This window comes from Fragaria vesca, unplaced genomic scaffold (assembly GCF_000184155.1).
Source record: "Fragaria vesca subsp. vesca unplaced genomic scaffold, FraVesHawaii_1.0 scf0513139, whole genome shotgun sequence".
Classification (NCBI taxonomy): domain Eukaryota; kingdom Viridiplantae; phylum Streptophyta; class Magnoliopsida; order Rosales; family Rosaceae; genus Fragaria; species Fragaria vesca.
The window spans coordinates 669094-682763 of record NW_004443446.1 but is presented as its reverse complement, the minus strand read 5'-3'; the positions used below and the strand labels follow the sequence as shown (position 1 = coordinate 682763).

General features: G+C 42.2%; 1 protein-coding gene across 1 annotated transcript; it reads left to right on the top strand.

The window, feature by feature from the left end:
• Window positions 1–1152: 1152 nt before the first annotated feature.
• On the top strand, window positions 1153–7645 carry LOC101308341. The gene is made up of 3 exons (XM_004309890.1): window positions 1153–1290; window positions 5075–5824; window positions 6020–7645. The coding sequence occupies exons 1-3, from the start codon at window positions 1153–1155 to the stop codon at window positions 7643–7645; spliced, it is 2514 nt and encodes an 837-aa protein (XP_004309938.1).
• Window positions 7646–13670: the final 6025 nt, after the last annotated feature.

The following is a 13670-nucleotide window of genomic DNA, read 5'->3' as shown; positions in this document are numbered from 1 at the left end:
GAATTCTCCCGATTTAATCCAGATTTTCAAGGCTTGGATATTCTTGAAATTCTGCTCAATTTAGATCTTCTTCTCCATATTGGACTTGGTTTGGACCTCTCCTTCATGGACTAGGCTTCGAGGAAAGATGGAATCTTGATCAAGACAGGAATCCTGAGTAAACAAGGGTTTCCAACACTTAGCACAATTTCAACACCAAATTATTCAAATCCGAAAATACTATGTATTCTAATACTAAAAACTACATATTTCTAAATTAAGCAATTATTCTACACTAAACACAAATATAAAGCTAAAACAACTAAATAGGAGTTAACAAAGGGTAAATAAAGGGTATAAACATATTAAGAACGTCACACTTTGTGCTCCTATCAATCACCAAAGCCTCATCGCGAGCAAAATCCCGCTTCACTCACCAGCCTCATCGCGAGCAAAAAGTCCACTCCAATCCATAAAGCCTCATCGCGAGCACAAATCCATCCCATTGTTAAGGAGAAATCCTTAGCAAATATCCCTTTATTTTCGTTGTTTATGCACCCTATGAGCAATCTTAGGTTTGGTAAAAGGCCCCAGCAGTTCGCTTGGAGCAGAAGTTAGAAGAAGGAGCGCGCGGCAGCAGATCAAGCAGGTTATGCTGAACCTAGAAGCGTTGGCACGCTAGCATCTCAAAAACACCAACCAAACATTGGCACGCCCAGTGGGACATATCAGCAACGAAGATTGCATCTGACAATCCTACAAGAAGATCTATCCTTACAGTCTTTGTTTCTGCAAGAACCCGTAGGCTATGTAGAAGCACGGTAGAACATAAACATACACACAAGGACACAACATTTATAGTGGTTCACCATGCCATCGGAGGGCATGGCTACGTCCACTTGAATCTACTATCATGAGGCCTTAATGCCTTAGTTGTTACAAGTGTGGAGTTGAATCGGGAAGGAGTTGGATCAATCGAGACATAGATCAGAGATCCTTTCTACAAATGAGAAGCCTTCCTTTTATAGCTAAGGAATGTTCCCTCACATATTATACTTTCGATGTGGGACTAATTACACATATATATATTCTCATGGTGCCTTTTTATGGAGCTTGAAGGAGCACCTTCCCATTGTGGCATTGATAATCCTTAACCACGGCAGGGTAGCCCGAATGTCGGTCTACCGGAAGTATGTCGGAGGCGGAGCCCGCCATGGCTGGAGCACGATCTACGAGGTCGTTGCTTATGCTTGGCGAGATAAGATATACATCGTATCTACAAGTTTCTTGACTGGTCTATGGGCGGAGAAGGTATTTCCTTAATACCGACAACAAGTCCCCCCAAGTTCCCGTTCAAGACATGTCTTGAGTGGGGACTTAATATATAAAATGCCCATAGACTAGTCATTTATCAACGGGCACCCGGTCTCAGTCCCCCCAAGTTCGTACTCAGGATGTGTGTTGAACGGGTCTTATTTCCAATGGACGAAAGTAGCGAACCTTTCCATATCATGTGTTTCTGCTCGAGCGCGGGGTATTATCCCCGCGTGGGTTATCAGGCCACTATTCTCCGTATGAAGGGAATGATATGACCTGCCCAACCCTCGCCCTCCGGGAGCTGTATAAGGGACTTACGGTTCTCATGGCTCTAGTTGTTTCGCCCATGCTTTCCGGTGGTACGTTTCCAGGGGTGGTATGCATGCCTTCTAGTTCGTGCGCATGTTTCCCGTTGGTTCTTGCTCGGGTATAAGAATCTCATGAAACAGTTGTTGTATGTTTCTTCCCATTAGTTCTTATCCGGGAATCGAGATTTTCCTAAGCAGTTGTTGTATGCTTCCTCCCGGTGACACTTTTCTGAGACTTACAATTTCCTTGCTGACTTTTCCCACACTTATCCGGGACTTACTACTATCATGCTTGCCTTTCCAATTATTGGCCATTTAGTTGGAATATATGGCAACCCGGTGCCCTACTTTGATAACTATGTCCAACTATGGTAACCTGTTGAGAGTAATACTCAACAAGTCCATTCATGGTGACTTGGAACGTTTTATAACTTAATCCCCCTTTCTTTCTAACTCAATACTCAATTGCAAACTTACCGAGTCCAATATTCAAGACTTAGAACTCCTAACCCGATATGTTGTTGTCCGGGAGGCAAAGTAAGATACCAACAGCCCAACATGAAGTATGGACAATGGTGATTAGTTACAACATTATAAGCCAACGGTATCACGGTTATTGTGGGACTTGATCAACTACAGTTTCCAAGTATCACTCGGTGAAACAACATAGAAATAAAGCAAAGTGCTTATTGGTGTTATTCTACCGATCATATCTTGACCACTATTTATAGGAAACAAAACATCTATATTGTTGAGCATGTACATATTCATGCCTAATCATATCATGTACGTATACGTGAAGCATGTTTTGTACTTGAAAGGCAATCAAATGAAAGACTTATCTGTGGAAAGAGCTGCCGAACGGGTGCACATAGGAGGTACAACAATTTTTTTTTTTTTTTTTTTAATACCGGTGATAGCCGCCGGGCTCCCGATGACTTCCAAATTAATTTCGAGAGATATGTCTACTGAACTTTGGAATATGGTTTAGCTCCCGCGCTAGAGAACCATGTTGACTAACTTGCTAGCAGGTCATGTTGGCTACTCGAGTTCGAGCCGGTGGCAAATAGACCTAAGAGTGCTTCCTGATGGATGCAAAGAGTAGATTCATTGAGAAAGCTACACATCGGTAGCCAAGAGCCTAAGACATAGATGAGGGTTTCTCATTGGTGCCCTGACTTCAAGAAGTTCTTTCTCCCACATTTTTGAACGGTCAGAGCTCCCTAGTCCCCCCAGTGCATATACATCCTGCTAGCTACTTGTAAATTATGTGAATCACATTCTCCCTGGTGACATTGTGTCTACATCAAATGCACCAAGTATACACATGCATGTAATTGGAGCATGCCTAGCAGACCATGCTTGATCATGAAGCTCTAGTCGATGATCATTGGGAGGTAAATATAGCTAGGACGATTGCCAGAAGGTAATACCGCTACCTTGATGTGAGATTCTAGGGTGAACGAGCTACCAGTAAGAGTTTGAGATATCCCGCTCGAGCTCACAAGAAGGCTTGGTCCGATCATCGAAGTGTGACCGGGAAGTGAGTCTCCGGCTGGGTGCCCATATAGTAAACCATAGCTTCATACAGTTTAAACAGATGTGGTAACAATCTATATATATGGTTATGAACTTTTGACCATTGGAGCAACTATAGTATAAGCGGCAAATTAAGTGGTAGCACTGCATGGAGTAGATATGCTCTACAAGAGTGGTGGTTGACCCGTTTACTTCCTCATAAGATAAATACATGCATAAGACTTCACCTTGTCTTAGTCTTTAAAGACTAGCGTGCATACTCATATATACAGGTTGACTTGCAAGTAGAACGAAATCATGGCATCAGGAGCATGGTGTGCTTTCACAAATGAAAGAGATTATACGAATCATAATCAAGACAAGGGACTTATCTGGAATTCTATTATCCTTCTGCCGTACAAGAAAATCGATCGAACCCAACACCAGGAGGGAGACAAAGCTCCGATCAGAGGCTTTGCTTCAGAATTCGAAACATTGGATCGAGTTTCATCGGGATACAAGATGGCTACCCAGAAGGACTTCTTGTGGAGATAAGATGGGTGTCCATAGCAGTTGGCCAGTTGTTAGGGTGTCAAGACTATTCCTTTTGTGCCTTTTAACTGTGATAAGGACCGTCCGACAGCAGATGAGTGACCTGAGTGACCAGACCAAATTTGTCATTGGTCAATAACTAGGGCTCGGTCACCGCAGAATCAAATGGACTTCCCGAAAGATTTCGACAAAACATGTTGCTATCATCGGTAGGACTATGTGATTCGCACATTTGATAACTTCATGCCATTTGAACCCGGTTTCCACAGACCCTAAACCATTGGGAACCGAGAGTATATGTTTATCCCGATTGTGACCAAATGTAGAACTCAGTGCAACGATAGTGAAGGTACAAGGATAGTTGGCAATCCTTTTATCCTGCAAAACACTTTGAAGACACTGTTATCTAATCAAGAACAAGTGTCACTACCATCCCTTATGGTTTCAGGTAAAACATGCATCTGCATATCATTGTTTTTCACAGAGGATAGCAAGCGAAGTACTGAGTCTCTTGCTGTCCTGAGTTTCGGAGTCTGTTATATTAGTTTAATAAGGCTTTCAAATTCAAATGGACAACTGAGTTTCTGGGAAGTGTCTTGGCACTCAAACCAGTCTAAGGGTTGAGATGTTTTGTTTATGCCAACCCGTGACCAAATGGTTTGATGCTCAAGGGTCCAGCTAGGATTTCATGATACGTTATCCTATGCAGAGCTGGTCCCTGTATGGTTCAAAGACCAGTCGCTATCGGCTGTGTCAAGGTCCACTGATGGACTGAGTAAGAGGGTTTGAAGCCTCTTTGCTCCTTCCTTTGAATCGTTCATGTTTTAGGAAAGGTTTCCTTGTCTTATTGAGATTGCTTGTGTCATCTCTTTGTTTGGACACATCACTTTCAGTATGGGAGCCAAACACTTCTGTCCAAACCTTTCTGAAACTTGTTGAGATCAGCTTGCATCATCTTTGATGCCTTGTCTGCCTATATATATCTATAGCTTTGGCTTTGCTCAATGGTTGTTGAAAACTGCCTTATTGCGAGTTCTTTGTTGAGTCTAGTTTTTAGCTTGCATTGTTCATGCTGCTCTAAGTCTTCTTCGTGACTATAAACCTTAGAGCTTGAACTCAAAACTTCTTTCATCAACTCATATCATGTTGCATACCATGAGGGATGTGTAGTGCAACCAACCCAAGAAGTGTTCAAGGTTGAATCAGCCAGTGGTTAGCTGAATTCACGAACAAAGCTTCTGAAAGTGTTCCATGTTGTAAGAGCTTAGAAACAAGAGAGGGAATAGGTCTAGACTAGTTCGGGACTAGAAGGATAGCACTGTGGTAGTGTATCACTAGAACTATTATTCTTGTAAGAAGTTACTTCAACTTAGTGGAAAGTTTTGTCTCTCAAGTGTTAGAGACATGACAGATATCCTAGGAATTCTCGTGCTGAGCCCTCTCAGGATAGAGGTCAAGATAGAAATCCTAAGGGTAAGAGTTCTCAAAGAAGCGATGTGTGTTTTGAGTGTAAGGGTGTGGGACATAGAGCTGTTGACTGTGCAAATAGGAGGGTTCGCCCTCAAAAGGCTCTTGCTGTCACTTACAGTGATAGTGAAGAGAATCCCTTGTCTGATCAAGAGGAGGATACTGTAGCTTTCACAGCTCGGGTTGTCCCCGTTTCCTCTTTAGATCATGTTGAAGAACTAGTTGCCTTCATTGCCACGGTGTCTCAAAACGAGACTCCGGAGGATGAAGACGATGATGATAGAATGCAAAAGTTCACTGAACTTGTCAACGCATCAAAGTCCATGTTGTCTAAGATAGATATTCTGACCAAAGATCTTGCGAAGTGTGAAAAAGAGAAAGTAGGGATACAAGCTGAATTGCTATCCCAACAAGAAGTATGGAGAGCCGAAAAGCTGAGTCTAGAAAAATCTCTTAGTGGTCTTAAGGCTGAGAAGCTAGCGCTTGAAGTTTCTCTCAAAGAATCTCAGCAACAGTTCTCTAGGTTCTCAATAGGATCTGAAAAATTGACCAAGATATGTGGAATGGGTAGACTAGATAAGAACAAACATGGTCTAGGGTTTGAAACTGGCGAGAACTCTAAAAACGGTGGAACTGTGTTTGTCAAAAGCAAAGCTCTTGATGTTAAAGTAGTGACCAACAAGGTCGAGTCTCCAAAAAGGTCCAAACCTACTTGTCATCACTGTGGTGTTCCTGGTCACATTCGACCTTTTTGTAGGAAACTCTAAAACAGTCATGCATACCCTAGAAGAAACCAAGAGTTTTCCAGCTTTTAGGGCAACAAGTCAGTTGCAAATTTTTTCACATCTTTTCAAGCCACTCTAGAGAAATCTCTGCAGGAGTTTGCCAGGTTAGCTAAGGGTCTGTCTGTTCCCGCAGCTAGAAAACCAAACAAAAACCTAGCTTGGGTTAAGAAGAAGGATTCTAGACCTTATGCCCTCAAGCCTCCACACACGGATTCGAAGCCTGTTGATGAGTGTGACAGTGACCCTGAGGAGGAAAACATTGTGTGTTTCTTGTCTCGTGTCTGGACTAGCCTAGAGTCTGTTGAGGAGTCTAGAACAGTAGCAGTGTGTCGCGTAGCTCTTACAGCTCTTGCAGCGCGTTGTGCTGATTCTTGGTATATAGACAGTGGTGCTTCAAGGCACATGACCGGAGATCCTAAGTGGTTTTTGTCCATGGATGACGTTCATCCAGAAGGGAATGTTGGTTTTGGGGATGGAGCTCGGGCTCCGATAGTGGGAAGCGGGACAGTAAATGCCCCTAGTCTCCCGTGTCTGAAAAATGTTCTTTTGGTCAAGGGTTTAGAAGTGAGTTTGCTAAGTGTAAGTCAGATTGTTGATGAACATGACTCAGTCACCTTTGACAAGCAGAGATGTGTTGTCTTAGATGGTAATGGGAAGAGCATAATGAGAGGAAAGAGAACTAGGGATCAATGCTATTGTGTTGTAGCAAAAGAGAAGTTCTCACCCCAAATATGTTTTAGATCTATGATCTGTGAGGAACCCTTAGATCTTTGGCACATACGAATGTGTCACTTGAACCATCAGGATATAGTGAAGCTGTCCTCAAAAGAAGCTGTTAGAGGGATACCAAAGCTTGCAGGTATCCCCCAAGGTATGTGTGGTGAATGTAGAGTTGGTAAGATGACTCGAACCTCTCATCCTCTATTAAATGCTGATCCTACTACTCATGTTCTTGAACTGCTGCATCTAGACTTAGTAGGACCAGTTGAAACTAAAAGTATTGGAGGAAGAAAGTATGCTCTTGTAATTGTTGATGATTTCTCTAGATTCACTTGGGTGAAATTTTTGTCTAACAAAGGTGAAACTTTTGAAAATTATTACAGTGTTGCTAAGAGAGTCACAAATGAGAAATTGAATGATGACATGCATATTGTTAGGATCAGATCAGATCATGGTACTGAATTCGAAAACTCTTATTTTGAAAATTATTGTGAAGAGTTTGGTGTGCATCATGAATTCTCTGCCCCTATTACTCTACAACATAATGGCATTGTAGAAAGAAAGAACATGGTTCTTGTGGAATTATCCAAGGTTATGCTAGCTGCATCTGGCCTTAATCATTCGTTTTGGGAAGAAGTAGTAAATAATGCCTGTTACACTTTAAACCGTGTAATTCTTAGACCTGGAACAACCATGACTCCCTATGAGATCTGGAGAGGTAGGAAACCAAATATCGCTCATCTCAAAGTGTTTGGAAGTCCCTGCTTTATCTATAGGGACAGAGAGTATTTGACAAAGTTTGATGCTAAAAGTGACAAGGGTGTGTTCCTTGGCTATGCTGGAAATAGTCGAGCCTATCGGGTGTATAACAAGAGAACCTGCAAAATTATGGAATCAGTAAATGTGGCTGTTAATGATGCTCTTGTTTGCAAGAATGATGGGTGTGTTTTGTCTGAGCAGGAAGCCGAACCTACCTCATCTGAAACCAAGTCTGATTAAGGAGATGATGACTCAGGGATGGATGATGACACAGATGTTCCAGGATCTGGGAAAGATGCCACACTTGCCATTCCGCCAATTCACATAAGCGGTAAAAGACAAGTACAGAAGGACCATGATCTATCCCATGTAATTGGGGATGTGTCTGAACCAAGAAAGACCAGGAGTAAGACTGGTTGATTGGTGAGCAATTTCTCAGTGTTTAAATGTTTTGTTGCTATGCATAGAGATGACATCAACACTATCACATACTATGGCTTTGTTTCAATAATAGAGCCAAAGAATGTGAAGGAAGCCTTGCTTGATGCTGATTGGATCAGTGCCATGCAAGACGAGTTGAATCAGTTTGAAAGAAGCAATGTTTGGCATTTAGTGTCTAGGCCTAAGGACAAAAATGTCATAGGAACCAAATGGGTGTTCAAAAACAAAACTGATGAAAAATGTATTATCACCCGAAACAAGGCAAGACTTGTTGTGCAAGGGTATTCTCAAATAGAAGGCCTAGATTTTGGTGAGACTTTTTCTCCTGTAGCTAGACTTGAGTCAGTTCGTCTTCTACTTGCTGTGCTTGCTATTTGAAATTTACCTTGTATCAAATGGATGTAAAAAGTGTTTTTCTGAATGGTATCCTCAAAGAGGAAGTGTATGTGGAACAGCCCCTAGGATTCCAGAGTCTTACCCATCCTGACCATGTCTATAGGTTAGATAAGGCCCTCTATGGTCTTAAGCAAGCCCCTAGGGCTTGGTATGAGAGATTGTCAAATCAACTTGTTGACCATGGGTATGTGCGAGGCTCAGTTGACAAAACAATGTTTGTCAAATGTACCTCAAAGCACATTATCATTGCTCAGATATATGTTGATGACATAGTGTTTGGGTCTACTTCTTCATCTTTGGTGCATGAGTTTACTGAGCTCATGAAGAAAGAATTTGAAATGAGTCTATGTGGTAAGTTAAGCTACTTCTTAGGTCTTTAGGTTGTGCAAAACCGAAATGGTCTGTTTATCTGTCAATCTAAGTATGCACATGACCTTGTTAAGAAGTTTGGGTTGGAAACGGCCTCTGCCTTCCCCACTCCCATGAGCACCAGTTGCAAGATCAGTGCTGACCTGTCTGGTATTAATGTGGACCAAACCAATTATAGGAGTATGATTGGTAGTCTCATGTATTTGACTGCTAGTAGACCATATATTGCTTATAGTGTCAGTGTGTGTGCTCGGTATCAAGCTAATCCCAAACAATCTCATGTCAAAGCAGTAAAGCGCATAATTCGATATGTTGCTGGGACTCTTGATCATGGAATTAAGCACACTTTTGACACAAATGTTGAGATTGCAGGATACACTGACTCGGATTGGGCTGGAGATGCAAATGATAGAAAAAGCACTTCGGGTGGTTTCTTTTTTGTAGGCAACAATCTTGTTTCATGGCACAACAAGAAGCAAAATTGCACCTCTCTCTTTACTGCTCAAGCTGAGTATGTAGCAGCTGGGAGTTGTTGCACACAATTCATGTGGATGAAGCAGATGCTTGCAGACTACGGCTTCCAGCAAGGTACGTTATCTCTCTTTTGTGATAATACCTCTGCCATAAACATCTCAAAGAATCCAGTGCTGCATTCTAGGACCAAGCATATAGAAATCAGATATCATTTCATTCGTGGCTTGGTTGAAGAGAAATTGCTAGAGCTTACTTTCATTCCAACTGAAAAACAATTGGCTGATTTGTTCACTAAACCACTTGACAATGCTAGGCATTTGAGTCTGTGCAAGGCTATAGGGTTGTGTGACAACAAGTAAATACTTCCCCTGCTAGTGTATGTGTGTTCTGTTGGTGTACATATGTTCTGAAAAAAATTAAAAAAAATGTTTTTTTGGTTTCCATCTCCTCTTTACAGGTTCAGGTTAGAGGACCTTCTTGGTACCCTTAGTCAGTTTCTGAACTTGACCTAGGTGACTATCTGTCTTTCCTTTCCTTGGTTTAGTCTTACTCTTCACATAGGTGTGTGCACATGTTTGGATGATGTTGTATGTGGTCTGACTTTTATTGCAAATCTACAGTATCCTTATGTCCACTCTTAATGATCACTTTGGTTGCACTAAAGCTTGGGGTGTATACTTGAGATGAGAGTTTATGCTAAGGGGGAGTTTGCTTTCCAAACTAATCTCAAAGTAAACATTTCTTGGCTGTGGTGAACAATTCAAAGGTGAGCAGAAACGAGGTTAGTTTGAAGATTGAGGTTCAAAGAACTCAATGATCTAGGCTAATCTCAAAGTACACATTCCTTGGTCGTGATGAACGATATAAGGGTGGGAAGAAACGAGATTGGTTTAGAATTAGGAAGTCTAGTTGGAACATGTTAAAAAAAAAACAAAATGACAATCACAAATGACTTCTTGAAACTAGCTAATCCTCCACTCTTTTGGATATACAGTGGGGATTTCTGAGATGTATTCTATCCTTCGATGGGTTCGAATGATGGGTCCATATGAGTGTCCTTGTTACACAATTGTCCAAGGTCAACTGATCTTGTGAAGCAATGACACATTCTCTGCTACTTGAACCTATGAGGTTGATTTCTCAGTTGAGGCTGTGATATTAATGTTGGAACAAATAAATTCATGGATAAAAGTAGCCTCTGGACTTTAAAATCAAATTCTGGAGAGATAAGGATGGCAGGACCAGTTGATATCCCAGTATTTCATGGCTCCATTTAACAACGAATGCTCAGTTAATGCCCTCAAGTAACAAGCACCATGTGTCATTATCTCACTTACATTTTCACTCTGAAGTGTTGCAAATGAAATAGAGACCATTGGGACTTGTCACTATCACAAACCTATGTGATTTGCTTTTGTTTGATCAAGGTCTGTTTGTGTGTTATAATGTGTCACCTTCTGAGTTTATGCTTAAACTGACTTCAAAAATCAAGGATGCACATTGAATGGTCATTTTCCTTAAGCTTGTGTGTGCAGTCCTTTTCTATAAGAGTGTTTATCAGATACAAACAATTTTTCGCTTTCTCTTATACATACTCTTAGGGGGAGTATAGAATTGAGTGGACTTTTCCATAAGTTCTTGTTTATTTGCTTGTGCTTGCGTGGCTATTTTTCATGGTTCTCATTGGTTGGTCTGGGCGGTGTTGTTTGGTCACGTCCAAAAACATCATCATTGCATGGGATTAGGTTATTTAATTATTATAGCCGTTTTGGGTAGTTGGGATTAGTGGGCTTGACAGTTTTCGAGACACTCTGATCGTGTCCCACGCTTCCGCCTTCTCCTTAACCAGTCTTTCTCTCTTCTCTCTTCTTTTTGAAACCCACTCCCTCTCCTTTCATCTTCTTCTTTCTCCAATCCAAAGCCTTCTCAGCCAAAAAATGTCGAACACACCTGTTGGACCAAATTTCGTCAATCTAGGGGATGAACCCACCATGCATGAACCCCTAAATTTGCTTCCTATTCAGGCTGAAGTGCCTTTCCCTGGAGGTCAATCTCTTAGGCTTTCTGCTACCCTTGGAGGTCTCTCCATAGCAGAAAAGCTTGAAGCTTTGAGAGACCTAGTTCCTTCTGCGGCTTCTGGTAAGCGGTCTCATTCTCCTTCCGGCGAAAATCCGGCCAAGGTTGCCAAGCCAGCCTCATCTGGTGGACCATCTGTGGTTCCCTCTCCTCCGTCGTCTCCGACTCGGTCTTCTCCTCACTCCACTGAGGTTGCATGGACAGAGGTGCCTGTCTTTGTCCCAGAGCCCAAATCCAAGCGTTGCACCACTAAACGTAGGGTTACCAGATCCACCTCGACTCCTCAGGTTCCCACTAAGCCTACTGGCGTTCCGGCTCTTGCTGAGGCCCCTCTTGCGGTCTCTGCTTCTGGGTCTTCGGTGGCTAAGGGTTTGTCGCCTCCTAAGGCTCCTGCCAAGCCCTCCGCTAGCTCTAAGCCCTCGCGTGCTGGTCCTCAAAATTCAGTTGACAAGGGCAAGGCTCCCATGGATGGAAGCAAGGCTCCTCAGTCCACCATGCCTCATAAGAAACGATCTGCTAAGGTATCTCACTCTTCAGTTCCTCCTCTTTCTGACTTTCAATCTGAGGCTGGTAGAGACTATTTCTGTACTTCCATTGTCAATAAGAGGATAGTGTTTGAGAGACCCATTGCTTTTGACACTTTGCATCCTGAGGTTAAGAAATTAGCTGTTTATTAGGGATGGGATCAAGTTCTATCATCCTTCCATAGGGTCAATAGGACTTGGGTTCAAGAATTTTATGCCAATTTTCCCCAAAATGCACCAGAAAAGGTGAAGGTTCATACCCAGCGCCCCATTGTTGTCAAGGTTAGGGGTAAGGATGTTGACATTTCTCCTCCTAGGATACGATCTAGCATGTCTCTCCCTGTCACAGAACCCAACTCAGTCCAACTAGTTTTTGATTACATCAAATCTGTCTCTCTTCTTGAGCTAGGAGCAACCCTTTATCAGTCCACTTTTCCTTAGCCAGAGATCACTGCCTCTCATCTTTCCAATCAATTTATGTCTGAGCTGTGCAAGCTTTTAGGGTTTGTGGTTAGATCACTCTTGACTCCCACTTCCAACACCAGCAAAATCACTCACCAACAGGCTGCTCTGATCAAATATCTAATTTCTAGCCCTTCCAAGCCTCGTTTTCCAGCTGAGTGTTTCATTTACAAGGCCATTCGTGGTGTGGGCACATCTCTTCGTGAGAATAGCTCTCTTGTCTTTCCTGCTGTCATCACTAAATTATGTTTGGATGCTGGTGTCCATGTCCTTGACTCTGATATCATGGCTAATGAAAATGAGGCTGCTCCGGTCGACAAGTTATCCTTGGCAAAATCAATGAGTCAGTCTGATGTGTATGTGGAGTCTTTGGAGCAGACCCTGCTGAAGCAAGAGATCAAGCGTCAAGTTTCCAATGATGTTGCTTCTCTTCAGGCTACCTTTACTGCTCAGTTTGAGGCCCTGCGAAATGAACTGAAAGAATCTGTGGGGCCACATGCGCCTCTTGCTAACCCCTCTGGTGGGGATAGCACCTCATCTACCCCTTCTTCCAGCTTTGGGTCTGAGGAGTCCTCTGATGCTTCTACTGCGGAGTCAGAGGAAGCTGTGTGATCTTGTTGCTTTGTTGGCTTACATTGTAGGAGTTGATGTGTACTCTTTGTGTTCTTTTTATTGCAGGTCCTTATTTCTTTTAAAACCACTCGGATATTTTATTCTCTGTTTCCCTTTGGTATTCCTTGCCAAAAAGGGGGAGAATTAGTTGTAGGACTTGCTGTTTATGTTTGTAAGACATTGTTGGTTCTATGGGTGTTTAATACAATGTTTTATTATTGTTTAATGCACTATCATTTTTCAGTGTTTCATTTCTGTTATGTTAGTGTGCTCAGTTATAAGTTCTGTGATTCTTCACTTGTTCTTGAAGTTGTTTTCTGCAGGTTGTGTTCCTACAAATGAAGTGTTTTGTGAAGGAATGCCAAAGGAGGAGATTGAAGGTAGAAGGATAGTTGGCAATCCTTTTATCCTGCAAAACACTTTGAAGACACTGTTATCTGATCAAGAACAAGTGTCACTACCATCCCTTATGATTTCAGGTAAAACATGCATCTGCATATCATTGTTTTTCACAGAGGATAGCAAGCGAAGTACTGAGTCTCTTGCTGTCCTGAGTTTCAGAGTCTGTTATATTAGTTTAATAAGGCTTTCAAATTCAAATGGACAACTGAGTTTCTGGGAAGTGTATTGGCACTCAAACCAGTCTAAGGGTTGAGATGTTTTGTTTATGCCAACCCGTGACCAAATGGTTTGATGCTCAAGGGTCCAGCTAGGATTTCATGATACGTTATCCTATGCAGAGCTGGTCCCTGTATGGTTCAAAGACCAGTCGCTATCGGCTGTGTCAAGGTCCACTGATGGACTGAGTAAGAGGGTTTGAAGCCTCTTTGCTCCTTCCTTTGAATCGTTCATGTTTTAGGAAAGGTTTTCTTGTCTTATTGAGATTGCTTGTGTCATCTCTTTGTTTGGAC